The sequence below is a fragment of the Pelodiscus sinensis genome, chromosome 21 (genome assembly GCF_049634645.1).
Source record: "Pelodiscus sinensis isolate JC-2024 chromosome 21, ASM4963464v1, whole genome shotgun sequence".
Classification (NCBI taxonomy): domain Eukaryota; kingdom Metazoa; phylum Chordata; order Testudines; family Trionychidae; genus Pelodiscus; species Pelodiscus sinensis.
In genome coordinates, this window is record NC_134731.1 from 13,091,785 (window position 1) to 13,108,016 (window position 16,232).

General features: G+C 42.4%; 1 protein-coding gene across 1 annotated transcript in view; it reads left to right on the forward strand.

The window, feature by feature from the left end:
• WSCD1 (WSC domain containing 1) overlaps positions 1–16,232 on the forward strand; it is a 69,929-nt gene that overhangs the window by 23,022 nt on the left and 30,675 nt on the right. Inside the window, exons 3-4 of the mRNA XM_006138563.4 lie at positions 8,663–8,777; positions 12,098–12,282. Of these exons, the coding sequence (XP_006138625.2) occupies positions 8,663–8,777; positions 12,098–12,282 (300 nt within the window). The remainder of the gene's footprint in view (positions 1–8,662; positions 8,778–12,097; positions 12,283–16,232) is intronic.

The following is a 16,232-nucleotide window of genomic DNA, read 5'->3' on the forward strand; positions in this document are numbered from 1 at the left end:
ATCTCAAAATAGCTATTCGGTGTCTTTTGAGTGCACCCATTATTTTGAAATATAACGGGTTTGCTATTCCGACATCCCTGTAAACCTCATTCCATGAGGCGTAAGGGATGTTTCGGAATAGCAGTTTATTTCAAAATGAGTGCTGTGTAGACTTATTTTGAGCTATGAGTGCAGTGTAGACACACCCTATATGTGCTGCCTCATTATCTATATACGTGCTGCCCCACTGAATTCAGTGGGGGAAACAGGCATGATCAAAGCATGAATTAACCCAGCAGAATCACTGGCTACTCTCCTGGGGCATGATTGTACCTGTAAGACCCAGCCTGGTGTTTGAGTCAGTGCAGAGCTACACCACTGCACCGAAGTTACTAGATACCATTCTGCATCTCCGGTGCATTCTGGAGAGAAGTTCAAACTGCTACTCTTCTTTAAGGGGTGCAGCATGCTCTCCCCATGGGACTTGTTTTACAGAGTTGTGTGACATGGGGAGGGGTAATGGAGTCTTGTCTTGCTGTACTCTGAGCCCTTTCTTCCCTACTTTGGGTCAAGGGATGTTAGCTATCATGTAATTGAGTAGTTGTGTAACTTCATGAAATCTTAGCAGTTACGTGACTATTCGACAGTCACCGGGGGTGGGGCTAGCAGCCAGTGTGCTCCGACCTTGCTCCCAGGGAGCCCTCCACCACCCTGCACTGCTGCCTGGGACACAGGATCACCCCGGGATCAGGGGCGAGCTTGGGCTTCTGCGGACAGAGGCTGCCATGACTTTTTTGTTTCAAATTTGTCCACAGTTATTTTTTTTAAGAAAAAGGTCAAAAAAAATCAAACAAACAAACAAATGAAAAACTGACTGCACCACAAAATGAAAACTGGGAGGAACTAAACAATGAGTTTGATTTAAACAAGCTTTTTTGTTTTGTTTTGTTCTGTAATTTTTTTTGTTTCACTTACCAAACTGAAATAAAAACACCAGTTATCTCACTGCTCAGTAATTTGCACAGTCCTACTGAAAAGTCCTCTTGGGGAGAATAAGTGAGGCACTGTATAAAAGCACGGAGGCTGGGACAAGGGTGGATTATTTGAGAGAATAAATTGCACAGATTACGGTCCACCACAGTGAAGATAACCACCTGCCTAAGTAGCATTGTCAAAAATGTCTTAGCTAAGGCTAGAGGTGGACTGGCCCGGAGGGATACTGGGAATTTCCCGGTGGGCCGTCGTCCACTGGACCGCTGGCTCTGCGTCCACGCTGTATGCGGCACACAGAGCCCAAGCCGCCACCTGCGCCACGTGCTGGGCATGATGCAGGGGGCGGGGCTTGAGGGGCACGCAGAGGTGACGTCATGGGGAGGGCCATTCTCAACCTATTTCCTGGGCCTGTTTTGATTTCCAGTACACTTTTGCCTAAGGCCCCTTGGTTTCAAAGGGAATTAATCTCTCACCCAGTGGTGGGTAACCTGTGGCCACAAGGGCCGCATGTGGGCCATTGGAGTTCTATGTGTGGCCCATGACACATTTTGTTTACCGTTGCCCTCACACAGGATTGCCAGATTCCACTTATTTCCATCTGTGGCCGTTTTTTCCTCCGGTATACAAAAGTGACACTCACTTAAAGCAAGGGCATGTGAAGTGAGGTGAGTGCTGATTGTACACAACCTTGTGAGAGCCACGTGCTCCCTCTGCAGCCAATCAAAGGGTGCGGAAGTGCAGTTAGCAAAGCTACCCTACCCCAGGAGACCATCTTGGTTATGACAATCTAGCAGCCCACTGAGATGAAGAAGGGCCACTCATGTAGCCCACTCACTCGCCTACATGGCCCCTCAGTGCCCTAATCTGCTGACGCACTTTTGAAAATCCCACATGATGCCCATCTGCATTTTCTGGTGCCTAAATATTGTTGAAAAGCCGGCCTTAAGAACCCTTGTGAGTAAATGGAAAGACTCCCATGGCTTTCAGTAGGAGTTAACTGCAATATAGCCTTTACCAAGCAACACGCTCAGATGTGTCCAGTCAGCCGCATTAAAGGCAATGAGCCTTAAGCGGATGTGGGGTGGGAGTAACGTGATCGAACATACTGCTTTGTACCAAACCCGCTGAGACAGGGGAGCCCTGCTCAAAAGCTCTACTATCAGGGAATTACAATAAACAGAAGGATTTGAGTGGCCATTGCCAGGTCATTACAGGGTGAAAAGCAGCATGTAACAGTACACCTAATGTAGTGTAGCCTCTCCCCAGGAGGCATATGGATATTGCGCAAAAAGGAGACGCCCATACTGCTTGTTTTTGTGCAAAAACCCCTTGCGCAGAAATGGACCGAAAGAGATTATGCAAATGAAGTGCAAGAAAATGCTAATCCGTGCTTCATTTGCATTGCCTCTTTTGGCAAAACTCATAGGCTACGTCTACACTGGCACCCTTTTCCGGAAATGCTTAAAACGGAACAGTTTTTCCGTTAAAAGTATTTCCAGAAAAGCGCGTCTACATTGGCAGGATGCTTTTCCGGAAAAGCACTTTTTCCGGAAAAGCGTCCGTGGCCAATGTAGACACGCTTTTCCGGAAAAAAGCCCCGATGGTCATTGCAGAAAAGACTACTGTGCTGTCTACACTGGCCCTTTTCTGGAACAGTTTTTCCGGAAAAGGACTTTTGCCTGAACAGGAGCAGCATAGTTTTTCTGGAAAAACACTGACAATTTTACAGTAGATCGTCATTGCTTTTCCGGAAAAGCAAGCGGCCAGTGTAGACAGCTTGCAGCTTATTCCGGAAAAGCGGCTGCTTTTCCGGAATAAGTGGCCCAGTGTAGACACAGCCACTGTGTAGCTGTAGCCTAACAGAAACTCCTGGTCTAGCAAAGAACACACAACCAAGCTATATCTTACACACCTTGTGATTGACTCCAACTAGTGATTGGTCTGAAAATACGCTAAGACATGTTGACTCTTAGGAATCAAAAGATATTTTTCAGCTAATAATTAATTCTTCCCTAACATTGGCTCCCACGTTCTTGAATTTACTTCTGTCCAAAGGATGATTGTTGGTAAGAACCAGCTGAGACACCTAGGAGATGGCTGGCTTTTCTACCTATGCTCTATTCAAGGTTAGTGTTTAATCAGTTCAAAGTATCTCTTTTATGATTATAAAGACAGTTCACCTTCTTCTTTTGCTGGCCCAATAGATGAGTGATAATTTAACAATTCCAGGGCACATACAGTGCATGGGCTTGACAAATTTTTTGTATCATGTGACAAGATTTCCAGGGAAGGGAAGAGACCTTCAGGAAACAAGTTCACATTATGTTCACTTCATCCAGATTCCCTTTGTACTTCCATGCTGCACATTTTTACACCCCATGTAGTTTTCATGAGTTTCAAGGTATCTTCTGAAATAAATCTGGCTTGCTGGCTTTGATAAATTCCCAGAAGCTCCACAACTTTAAGTCTGGATGGTGGAAGAAACTCTCAGGAGGTTAGCTCAGATTCTCCTGTCACTCACAACACCTGCATGCTCTTCTAGCTCTTTCAGCTTCAACTGAGTTGTTGCTGATTCATAGGTGAAGAGAGGGCAAGAGTGACTGGAAAACTGAGAAAGAATGGCCTGGTGTATTGGGAATTAGCTTGGTACTTGGGAAATACAGGTTTATTTCATTGTTCTACCATCCACTCCCTTGTGTGACCTTCCAGTGAGTCACTTAGGCCATGACTGTACTAGGAAACTATTTCAAAATTAGTAAATTCGACTTAACTCGTCATTTAACAAAATCGAACTAGTGTGTCCACATTATGGGGAAGCCTTGAAATTAGTCTGAGGCAGGATCCGTTGATGTGGACGCCCTACCTCAGACTTAAAGCCCCAGGAAGCACTGGGGAGTAGTTTGAATTACTCTGGGGAGTACTTATTTTGAAATAGCGGCACTGGAGTATCCACACTACTGTTATTTCAAAATAACTATTTTGGAATTAGCAATACTCCCAATGAAAAGCAGAAGTACAGATTTTTAATTAAGTGGCCTGTTATTTCAAAATAACAGGTGTGGTAGTGTGGACACTCCACTTATCTTTTTGACCTAAAGGGGGTTATTTCCAAATAAAGTCCTAATGTAGACCAGGGTTTAGTGGCCCAAATCCCCATTTTACAGATTAGTAAAATAGCATTGCCCTACCTCAGAGGGGTGCTGTGAGGATAAATACATTGAAGATTGTGAGGCTCTCAACTATTCTGTTGATGGGGGACAAAAAAGAACCGAACAGCGTTAAGTATCTCGGATCCAGTGATTCCACCTACGCTCACCAAGGATTTGACTTAGTAGCTGTTCAAACAGTGCTTGAGTGGTTGTGGGGTGGACACATCAGCTAAACCTATGAGCAGCCCACATGCTATCAGTATGAAGCTGAGAATGGAGGAGTATTCAAATAAAACAGCCACTTTAAGGCGATGAGACATTTTATTGAAAGGAAATCACTACGTGAAGTTAAAACTTCAGCAGGCATAATAATCACTGAGTATTTCATTATATCTTGGAAGGGATCCATAATGAAATAAAGAGCCAGTACGTTTACTAGGAGAGGGGAAAAAATAGCACTCTATATACATGGAAAGTTTAATTTTTAATGGAGTGTAATTTCCAAAGTCTTGTTAACAATGCTGTTATTAATATTGTCACTTCATGTTCATTTGAATAGTCAAATGATGCATATTCATATGTGCATAATCTAGTGAGATGCAGCAATAAATAATCTCTTGGCTCCTTTTCAGTTCGCAATTATAACATCAGCAAGGCACTAGATTAGTGGCTGGTTCTGGCATTGGCATTTATGAATTCTATGGATATTTTCAACATCAATGCATTTTAATATAATAACTTGAAGAGCTGATAGTTCAACAAGGCTAGAATTTACAAAGGATATCGGGTAGAATTTTCAAAAGCACCTAAGTCTCATTTTTGACAGTGACCTAGGACCAGGGTTTCAAGGCTATTTTGCCCCTTAAAAATAAGATTTTTAGCACACCGAAGGATTTTCACAGGAACACTAGGCTATGGAAGTTAGCAGTTATACATCAGTGGGAAGTTACGCACATAACCTACTTAAGTAGGTTTTGGAGATAACATTAGACACCTAGCTGCATCTTTAAGCACCAGAATACCTTTGAAAATCTGGCCTTTAAGCCCTTTAAAACCCTAAGGAAAAAAGATGCTCAGGCCCAGATCCTCAAAAGAATGGACCTGGCTCCCAGATCTGGTCATAAGCCTCTGTTGAGATATGGGCCAAACCAACTTAAGCACCTTTAAAAACCTCAGACTGAGTTTCCTGAGCAACAGTTTGGCCATTTGGATTGTAAAGGAACCTCGATCTGGAAATACTGTCAACACAACACCTTCATTTAAAAAAAAAAAAAAAACCTCCGAGGGGAAAATTTTACTCTGGTGCAGAGAACCAGCAAAAGGTCTGCTTTCCATGGAGGTCATCACAGTATCCAGGATGGTCTGATGGTCTTATTCAAAGTATACATTCTACTCCACTTTGGTAGGCCTGGAAAAAAATTGATTTAAAAGAGGAAGGCTGTGTCATGTTGTATCTAGGGCACTAGACATGGTTTTAGAAGGGGCAACATTTTTCAATTAAACTTTTTTTGGGGGCAAAATATAGAGATTTATTTAGCATGCACACATTTTTTGTCAAAACTCCCCCCCCCCCATTTCCTCCACAAAATCAAAATAGATGGCTTTTTTTAAATTCAAATTGACTTTGTTTACAAATTTTTGTTTAAAAAAATTAAAAACTCAAAATTAAAATGAACTGTTTGGCTTTTATTTTCCCACACCAATAACAAAAATTTTGAAAAAAAAATCATAGCAGAGTCAACTCAACAATTACCCCTACTCCCTATTTTTCTGTAATTTCCAGATAACTGAAAAAATCAGTTATTCACACTGCTGTAATTTCCAGCTTTGTCACTCACTTGATGCATGTCTTTGGGCAAGTTACTTCTCCTTTGTTTCCTTTAACTTTCTTGTCTGTTAGGATTCTAGGCTCTTCAGGGCAGAGAATGTATTCTCCAGATAATTGTACAGCATCTAGCACAATGTGGCCCCCAAATACTACTTCTAATACAAATAATAATATATGGTGTATTGTCCAGCAACAGAGAATATTCCCAGTTAATAATAATGCATACTTACAGGATGCTTTTTAATAGCTCATAAGGCTTCAACAGAAATTACTGTCTCATTACATATTATTCCATGAAGTTATGTTGTCCTAGTGATCCTGTAACATTATGGTTAAGGCTGATATTGATAAATAGATAAGAGAATTAAAGGAGTTGACAGTGACGGAAATTGCCTCAGGGGCTAGAACCAGGTGCAATTTACATAACTTAGATTCTCTTACATTATCTCGTAGTTTGACATGAGCCCCACATGTGACACTTTCAATGGTAACTGAGTGGAATCAAGCCCGTGAACTCAAAAGGCTTCAGTGAAATACAGAACATTCTTACTGCAGGTGCATAACTCACATCTCATTAAGAGCTTATTGTGGAGATAGAGACACAGCTTGTGAATTTTCTAATTGCATGTTTGCAAATTACCAATGCAGTTCTTTGAAACAACTGTGGTGCTTGTGCCATTGAAATGTTGGGTTTATTTTCCTAGCCCTGAATTCACCATTAGCATGTGGAGCAGCTTTTTGTTTTTTTGTTTTCCTTTAGTTAGATTTATTACTCCCCAGTATGAATTTTATCAATTCTAATCTTATTTTCCCTTCCTGTCTACAGGTCACATGATACTTGCAGCCTCTAATATTCCCATTTTAATATTGATGCCTCCAGAATCAAATTTACTCTCATCCTTTATACCTTAATGCTTCCATGTACTTAAATACATGTTGCTGTACGTTATAAAGCATCTCCATATTTCTTCCAGCGGTGAATTCTTTTCAATATATCACGTCACAAAGGCTTTTCAAGGAGTCTGTTACTGACGTCTAAAAGACAAGATTCTCAATATTTGATGCAGTCTAACTGAGATATTTTGCTTTCGTATGCCAAGTAAAGCAAGATGCATATAAGATGTCTCAGTCATAGCGATATGGGGAGAGGGCATAGTGCAGTAGGTTAGACAGACAAATAGCTCTGTAGTTGAGGCTAAAGTTACCTTTCTGTTACAAACTCAGTCTACATCCCTACCTATTCTCCCGCCCCTGCCCCCCACCCCACCCCCCAAAAAAATCCCTATCTTCCTTAAACTTCTCATTTCATTCCAGGATGGAGTTTTTCAGGGAAGTTTTATGTTTTTTTCTAAGTCACAGGATTTGTAAAATATCCTTTCCCTTCACTCTGAACATTTTTCTTAACTCTTTTTGGGCGTGTCTATGCTTACCAGACTATCAACACTCTGGAGATCAATCTTCTAGCATTCGATTTAGCAGGTCTAGTATAGACCTGTAAATCGAATGCTGAGGGCAGCTCCTGCCAGCGTCCGATACTCCTCCTTCAAGAAGTAAGGGAAACCAATGGGAGCATTTGCTCCCATCAGCTTCCCACTGTGTGGACGCTGCCACAGCTTGGCTTAAGGTTAACTGACTCCAGCTATGCAAAATGCATTTTGCGTAGCTGGAGTTATGTACCTTAAGATGACCTGCCTGGTCTACTTTAGATCAGGCTTTTGTAGGATCATCATGGGCCAGATCTTGACCAATTGCTGCAGCTGCCCTGAAGATGGTTTGCTATCACAAAACTGTTAGAGCTAGGTGAGCTGGCTAGAGGGAAATCCCAGGATGGCATAGGGCCAGGATGACCAATGCTATTGCTTCATATAAGTGGGGTAGCTATAGAATCATAGAACACTAGAACTGGAAGGGGCCTTAAGAGATCATCGAGTCCAGTTCCCTGCCCTCACTGAAGGCCCAAGCACAGTCTAGAGAAAGAAGGGCATGAACTGCAGTGCTGTTTTACTTTGTGTCTATGAGAAGGGCTCTTGGCTAGAGGAGGCTGTTACAGGCAGGTGCAAGTTAGATGCTGCCATAACTTGTGCTGAGGGCTTGCCTTGGTCCTGGCAGCATGGAAGAGGAGATAGGATGCTGGGAACATAGACAGGGGCAGGGGAAATAAATGCGGCAGTGTGGTGAGGACTCAGGACAGGATGACATGGAATGGTGCAACAGGGATGGCTGATGGAGGGCTCTGTTGCCATGGGTGATGGACAAAAGGAACTACAGAAGGGAGGAAAGGGGTGTGCAAGGGTCTCGGAACAACATCAGGCGGAGAAGGCAGGATCTTACATTTTAAAATAAATTATGTGGGTACGTTTCCTTTCCCTCTATATTTCCATCACCTGTCTATTCCCCACCTACCCAAATAACTCCAACTAGATATAACTCTCACTGGCACACACAGGTATCTCCTGGTCTTTCTGTGGGTCCCCCTCCCCCAATTTGGCCTCCCTATTGCCCAATCTTAACTTTGCCCCCCAATACCAAATATTCCTTAGGGGAGTTGAATGTCAAGATGACTAGTCTATGTATCAGCTCAGTCTACCAAACCTATTGTTATTACCTGAGCAAATATCAAAGTGCCATGTCTAACGAAGGACCTTGAATTTGCACTTGAATGTTCTAGAATGTAAGATTATCTCTAACTATTGTGCTATTTCATGTACTTTAGGCACTTATGTTGGATGCTTCAGTGATGATTCCAGGGAGAAGACACTGAAGGGAGCGGTGTTTTATGACTTAAGAAAAATGACAGTATCTCATTGTCAAGAAGCTTGTGCTGAGAGGTAAAGAGAGATTTTTCACTGCACTTTTATCTGTTCTCCGATAACAAAGGGAATTTAGAATTGCATTCAGAAGGGGGAAGAATGTGCATATATTAAAGAGGAGACAAACAGTATTGAAAACGGTGTTTACCTCATGCCTCCAAATAGAAGGTTGCTTGGCAACACTGCAAGAAGGGGACTTTTTCACCCCTGCCTAGCTACAGTGGCAAAGCCATTTTGGGTTAGTGTCCTTCCCCAGGATTACTGCTTGGATGAATGGAAATGAACAGATCATGCAGGAAATGTTCACTGGACCAGTTTGAGGTCTAAACTGTAATGTGAGCTACAGTTTGCACATGGGAAATAAGATGGACAGGAACATTGTGTCTGGGTGCAAAAATGACTCCCTGGTTTACCTCAACTTCGGAGCAGAGGTGTAAGATTAGCTGAACTGGCATGAGGGGTGGTGGTAAGAATTTATGGCAGGTACAGGTTTGTACTTCTACACCAGTCTCTCCGGTCCTAGGGGCAAGAGAAAGCAAAAGAAGAATGGAGACTCAGAAGTGTGTCTCAGGCACACTTGCTTCCTAAGTCCTTGTCTATACTTAACTGCAGAGCGGCTCAAAGAGATAGATCCTCTGGGGTTTGATTTAGCGGGTCTCGTAAGAACCCGCTAAATAGATTGCTGATGGCACTGCCGTCGATCCCAGTATTCAAGAAGTAAGGAAAGTCAATGGGAAAGTTTCTCCTGTTGACCTCCCGCAATGGGAACGCTGCAGAAGTTTGACTTAAAGTATGTCAACTCCAGCTACACTATTCTCGTAACCAGAATTGCTTATCTTAAGTTGACTTTCTCTCTAAGGCTCCATCTACACTGCAAGTTTTTGTGGCAGAAAATTTTCTAATGAGGGACTCATTAGCATGAGTCCTGATATCATTAGCATATTTTCTGCTGTTTCTTTTGTGCAAAGGGTTTTCCGTTTTGCGCAAAAACACTGTTTTGCACAAGATCCTTATGCCTAGATAAGGCAGACAAAGGGTGGGAGAAAGGAAAAGTTATTATCCCCATTTTACAGATGGAGAATTGAAGCACAGGGAGATTAAATGACTTGCCTAAAGTCCTAGAATCAATGGGTGGTAGAATTAGGAAATGAACCCCAGATGCCCTGAATACCCAGTCCAGTGGCACAACCACAAAGCCATCCTTCTTTGATTGCGATGAAAAGTATGAAAAGGTATTAGGTTACATTCAGACTGCAGTATAGCTGAAGCAGCAGATACCGTAAATAATACTGAAAGTAATAATGCAGCTCTGCTTGAACAACCATTGTGAATTAGCCATTAATTCTTACGTTTGTTTTTTTGTGGTGTACGTGGTAAGTCCCTTTACAAGCACTGCATTGATCCTTGTTTGAAATATATTTAAGAATAATCAGTCAAACCCTCAGCTGATGTTAGTCAGCATAGCTTCAGATCATACCCAATGGTCTCATAGCTGTGTGTGTGTGTGTCTGTCTAAAGCCACGTTGACACTAGGAGAAAAAAGTCAAACTAAGACAGCAGTTCCGGTTATGTGAATAGCATAGCTGGAGTCAACATAATGTAGTTCGAATTTCCGCAGTGTCCTCACTGTGGCAGATCAACCAGAAAGTTTCTTCCATCGACTTCCCTTACTTCTTTTGACTAGTGGAGTACTGGAGTTGACAGGGATGCAATCAGCAGTTGATTAAGTGGGTCCTTACTAAACTTGCTAATTTGAATCCCAGGAGATGGATCTTCTCAGCATCGATTTTCCCAATAAGTGGAGACAAGGCCTTGTTGTGTGCAAGAGACTTTGAGTGAGCGAGAGAGAGTTCTTCACCTTAAGAGACAAAGGCTTTCTATTTGTAGTCCATCATTTTGCACTGCCAATTAGACTACATCCATGCAAATGTTAAGCTTACATACCCACCCCATATGTTCAAATCTTTAACTGACACCTCTCTAATCAAAGCAGATTGCCCGTTCATGCTTATTATTGGGTTTTCTTATTTTATATAGCAACTGTTTGCTGAAGCACACATTGGAACCAGGAATCAGAGGATAACTTTTGCACCTTGAAAGAGACAACGAGTCCTTAATCTAAAATTCAAGTAATACCAGGTGTTTGTTTTGACCATTTGAAAGTCACTTGATGTATCAAAGATGGCTTCTTTTAAAGGCTAGTTCAGAGAGCTTCAGAGATACACTTTTTGTGCCGCTCTAAATGGTCAAATACTTTACAAAAAGGAGCTGAAATGTTTTGCTTGGGCTGGGACCCATCTCGCTTGAGCTGCGATGCCATCGCATCTGCCATTCTAAACAGCCTCAGGCCTGATCAATGTTTAGATGCGAAACCTGCAACAGACACAGATGTTTCATGACATGGTGCTGTGATTCCGTGGATGACACTACTGAACTAATACCCAGCAGAGTCTTAAGGTCAATGTGCCATTGGGGGGTTACTTTCATAAGACATGAAAATGAAATCCTGGGAAAATATGAATGTTAATACGTCCTTAGAACGTCTTTGAAAAGCTGGGGTGTTAAAATAGAATCCATTGGTCAAACTGCCTCTTGGGATCATTCCATCCTTCCTCACAAAGTCCCCTGTTTACTTTCAACTGGAAATGTTATTCTGCTCTTCTTTCCTGTCCCTGACATGCCGCATTAATATTGACTTTTTTTTAATGGTTGCCGCCTTATCCCCTAGTGTATATATACACTACAGAGTTTTGTCAGAGAAATGGATGTTTTTCTGACAAATCTTGAGGAACATCCACACTGCAATTGCGTTCTTTCCCAAGTAAATCGAAAGAACAGAGGAGTTTTTGTGGTATTGGTAATCCTCATTCTATGAGGAAGAACGCCTTTTTTGCGAAAGACCTCTTTCGCAAAAAAGTGTGTGTGAACGGGGAAGAGGGAGTTTTTTTGGAAGAAGAGGGAAGAGGAAAAAGCACAGGTGCTCTGGTGGCCATTATGTCCATAGCAATCACTGCTTACATGCGAGATAACTTCCAGTCAGTCTGGACGCTATCTTTTGAAAAAGTGCATTGTTTTTTCAATGCGCTTTTGCAGTGTGGGTGCCGTCTTCCGCAAGAAGTTTTTTCAGAAGATCTCTTCCAAAAAAAGCTTCTTGCGCAAGAAGCCTGTAGTCTAGACGTAGCCCTAGAGACACATTTTGCGTGTGTTTGTGTGGGGACAGGGGAAAGCAGCACTGTGGATAGTTTGCATCTAAAAGATTTGTTTTTAAGTTTGCCAACTGGGCTGAGTAACTTTTGGAATGGGTCAGCTGTATTCAAGACATTGCTTTCTCCCTGCAGGGCTTACACCTATGCTGGCTTAGAGTATGGCGCAGAATGTTACTGTGGGAACACGCTCCCAGTAACTATTGCAAAGCAGGAAGAGTGCAACAATGAATGTAAAGGAGAAAAAGGTTCCATCTGTGGAGGGGTGAACAGGCTGTCTGTGTACAGGGTGGAGGAGCTCCGGGCTGGGGCCAAACGCAGTAAGTAGCAAAGCAATTTGATGAATATTTTCTCCCACTCAGGATAAGACATTCAGGCTATGTCTAGACTACATCCCTTTTTCGTAAAAGGAATGTAAATTAGATGTATCGCAATTGCTAATGAAGCGGGGATTTAAATCTCTCCCATTTCATTAGCATAAAAATGGCTGCCGTTTTTTTTTGGCACGGAGCTTTGCCGGAGAAAAGCACCAGTCTAGACGCTGAACTTGCAGAAAATAAAGCCTTTTCTGAAAGATCCCTTATCCCTCTTGAAATAAGGGATAAGGGATCTTTCAGAAAAGGCTTTATTTTCCGCAAGATCAGCGTCTAGACTGGTGCTTTTCTCCTGCAAAGCTCCATGCCGAAAAAAGCGGCAGCCATTTTTATGCTAATGAACCAAGATTTAAATCCCCGCTTCATTAGCAATTGCAATACGTCTAATTTACATCCCTTTTACGAAAAAGGGATGTAGTCTAGACATAGCCATTGATTTTTAATAAGAGTGAGGTGCCTAATCAGTGTTGTTCCCTGTCAAGCTGAGCCCTTAGGCAGCCACCAAAGAGAGAATCAAATGCCACCCAGCTGATTAGCAGACCACATAGCAGGTGTTTCTGCTGGTGGTGCACATCTGCACATGCCTCAGTGCAGAAAACAAAATTTATTCTGCATATGGTTGGCCAGAATTAGAGGGAACATTGCACCTAAACCTTTGAGGATCTGGGCCATGCTGTCCACTTGTGGCTTGGTAGAAGTATCTGCCTCAGCTAGGATGATAGCTCCACTGGCCAGTTAGGAGAAGCGTGAAGCATCTGACTCAGTTGCATCAGAGTTGCTCAATAAAGAGTTTGGGTTACCATGGGAACCAGTAAAATATAGTGCCTTATGACTGTCACCTCAACAAGATTTCATCGGCAAAAAAAAATCTGTGTTGCATTCATTATCACAGAGCAAAATGTAAGTATATTAGACATTTAGAAAACTTGGCCTTTCTTAAGCAAATGGCAGATGAAATATATGTGCCATTCTTGCCCAGTGTCTCTCTTCAACAAAATCAATACACTTCTGTTTCCAGGGGTAGAGCAATATGGCTCTGTCTCCTCTAGATGGGAGCTGGTAATGATATCACACAAAGATTTCTTAGTTCCTAAAGAACACCTATTTTCGTAGTAGATGGGGTTGGCGGTGCGGTTTCCTAATTTAGAGCCAATGCTTGTATTGTTTGCCATTCAGTTAGGATGTATCATGGGAGATAAAAGAGATAAAACACAAACCACATACATGTCTAAGCAGCTGAGCAGGCTTTGCTTTTACAAACTTTCTGATTCCCTAACGTGGATATTTGCCGAGGACAAAGCAATGAGAACCTCAGCATAGACGGTGAAAGAAAAGTCAAGATTTGTACAATAATGCACGTTGCTACACATTAATTATCCATCACAGGTACACAGACCTAAATTTGCTAATGTCGGGCTGAGAGGCACCTTGGCAGTCTTCCCAGGATTTGCATCACTTTTTAGTTCTGCAGGAAGTGTGTGTGTGTGTTTGTATGTGTGTGTGTGTTTGAGAGAGAGGGTATGTCTAGACTACACCTCTCTGTCGACAGAGAGATGTAGATTAGGCACATCCAAATTGCTAATGAAGCAGGGATTTAAATATCCCATGCCTCATTAGCATAAACATGGCTGTCGCTTTTTTTTCGAAATGGAGGTTTTTCAAAAAAAACGGCAGTCTAGACGCGGATCTGTTGAAAATAAAGCCTTTTCCGACAGATCCTGTAAACCTCATTTTTTTTGAAGAATACAGGCTCTGTTGAAAAAGGCTTTATTTTCGACAGATCTGCATCTAGACTGCTGTTTTTTTCCAAAAAAACTCCGTTTAAAAAAAAAGCAGCGGCCTTGTCTATGCTAATGAGGTGTGGGATATTTAAATCCCTGCTTCATTAGCAATTTTGATGTGCTTGATTTGCATCCTTCTGTCGACAGAGGGATGCAGTTTAGACGTAGCCAGAGAGAGATCGTGTGTACATGTAGTGATATTTCACTGGAAAGGCTAGAATTACTTTTTAAAGTTTTTTTTAAGCTTTAGTGAATTATGTATTGGCAACTGATGTCTAAAAGACAGATTGGGATGCCTTTGCTCACCTTAAGTAAGATCTTACTCTTTGAATGGTCCCATTGAAATCCTGCTGTGCTCCAGTCCCTTGAGAATCTAGGTATAAGCTCTGCTCCATATCAGATGTGATAGGATTCTCCAGAGATTCACAGAACTTTGGTTCCATGAATACAATATTAATGTGGGAATTGGTGGCAAGCAATGAGTCTTTCAAGAGCATCATGGGTGGTAAGGAATCTTCTGTAGTGGTGGGGATTGATTTTTTTGTTTGTTTGGGGTGTTTTGATGCTGTTTGTTACAGTCTGATTCTAGGGAGACTTCTTTCTCCCCCAGCTTGTATTATTTTGCTTGCACATGTCTTGAGTAACCCCATATGTAAGATCTTCCTGAAATGTAGCTGGTGCTATATCCTGTGTTAAGGTTCCAGATAATCTTTAAGGGTATCACTGGTTAGAGGAACAAAGAACTATGGCAGAGGAGTGTACCGCTCTGCGTGGGAGTTGCTGTGATGCTTTCTAGGGAGGTCCAGAAATGTAAATTACCCCGTTACGACCTCTTTCTCTGTCTCAGCATAACAGGGATCAGCTGGTGCAAGACAGTGTGGCAGCTGCCTACCAGCCCAGTCAATTAACTGGCCAAGCAAACTCCTTACCAGTCCTATCTTTGGTTTTGCAAGTTAAGCCTTGCCCAGGCCCACTGATGGGAGGGCGGGGAGGGGTGTGGGGGTGAGGGCGGGGAGGAGAGGAGGCAAAAGGAGCAATTATCCCAAGGCCCAACAATTTAAAAGGGCCCAGTTCTAGCTTTGTAACATAGGCATGTACGAGGGGTGTTCTTTATAATCATCTGGTGTGATGCACCTTGGCATGTTTGCATAGAGGGAAGCTGATTGAAAGCTCTGGGGAATCATCTGTTTTGTGCAGTGCTGAGCACAATGAAGCCTCCAGGTGCTTTTCTAATGCTCCTAAGCAGTGCTTTTTTTGTTTATTAAAAAAAAAAAAAAAAAGGTGTCGGTACTCTAGGGGAAAAGTTGTTGAGCCAAAAAAAACAACAACAAAAAAAGCCGGGGTGGAGCTGGCATTGCCCTTTTAAGAGATGCAGCCCCTTTAAGACATGCAGCCCAGCCAACTGTTGGACACTTGCATACAGAGGTGACGGTACGCTTTGTTCTTACCAGGTAAACTCTGACTGGAGGTGCCGGGACCATCACAAAAAAGGCACTGCTCCTAAGAAATAGTTATGCTACTGCGGTAGGAGGAGAAACAGTTCATCTTTTAATTGGATTTTTGGAGGCATGTGGGAGGATTCAGTATGGAATCCCAGAACTTGCTGTCTTTACTGCTGTCGTTCTCTGGAGTCTCTGTTTTTCTTTTCCTGATGTTCTTTTTATTTTCCTCTTTCCACCTGCCCTTTCCTCCCACCCCACATTTATGCATGTGCGAGTCTTAGTGGTACCATTCTGTACTGAAATGGGACAATGCAATAGTGATGGTACATTGAGATCACACAATAAGATCGTCAACTAGGCTATTTCTACACTACAAGGTTTTTGTGCAAAAACTGATGGAGCGTCCACACCTCAAACGCATTTTTGCGCAATAAAAAATACAGAAAATCAATAGGGCAGAAGGCTTTTGCCAGTAGACTTATTAATCTCCCTTCAAGGAATAACTCCTTTTTGTGCTACAGCTCTTGCGCAAAAAAGAATGTGTGGATGCTCTGCAGAGGTTTCTCACACAAAAAGAAAAAACACAGGTGCTCTGATGGCCATTCAGCGAATGGCCATCAGAGCTTTCTTGTGCAAGAGTGGCCATGCAGTGTGGACGCACTTTTGAGGTGTG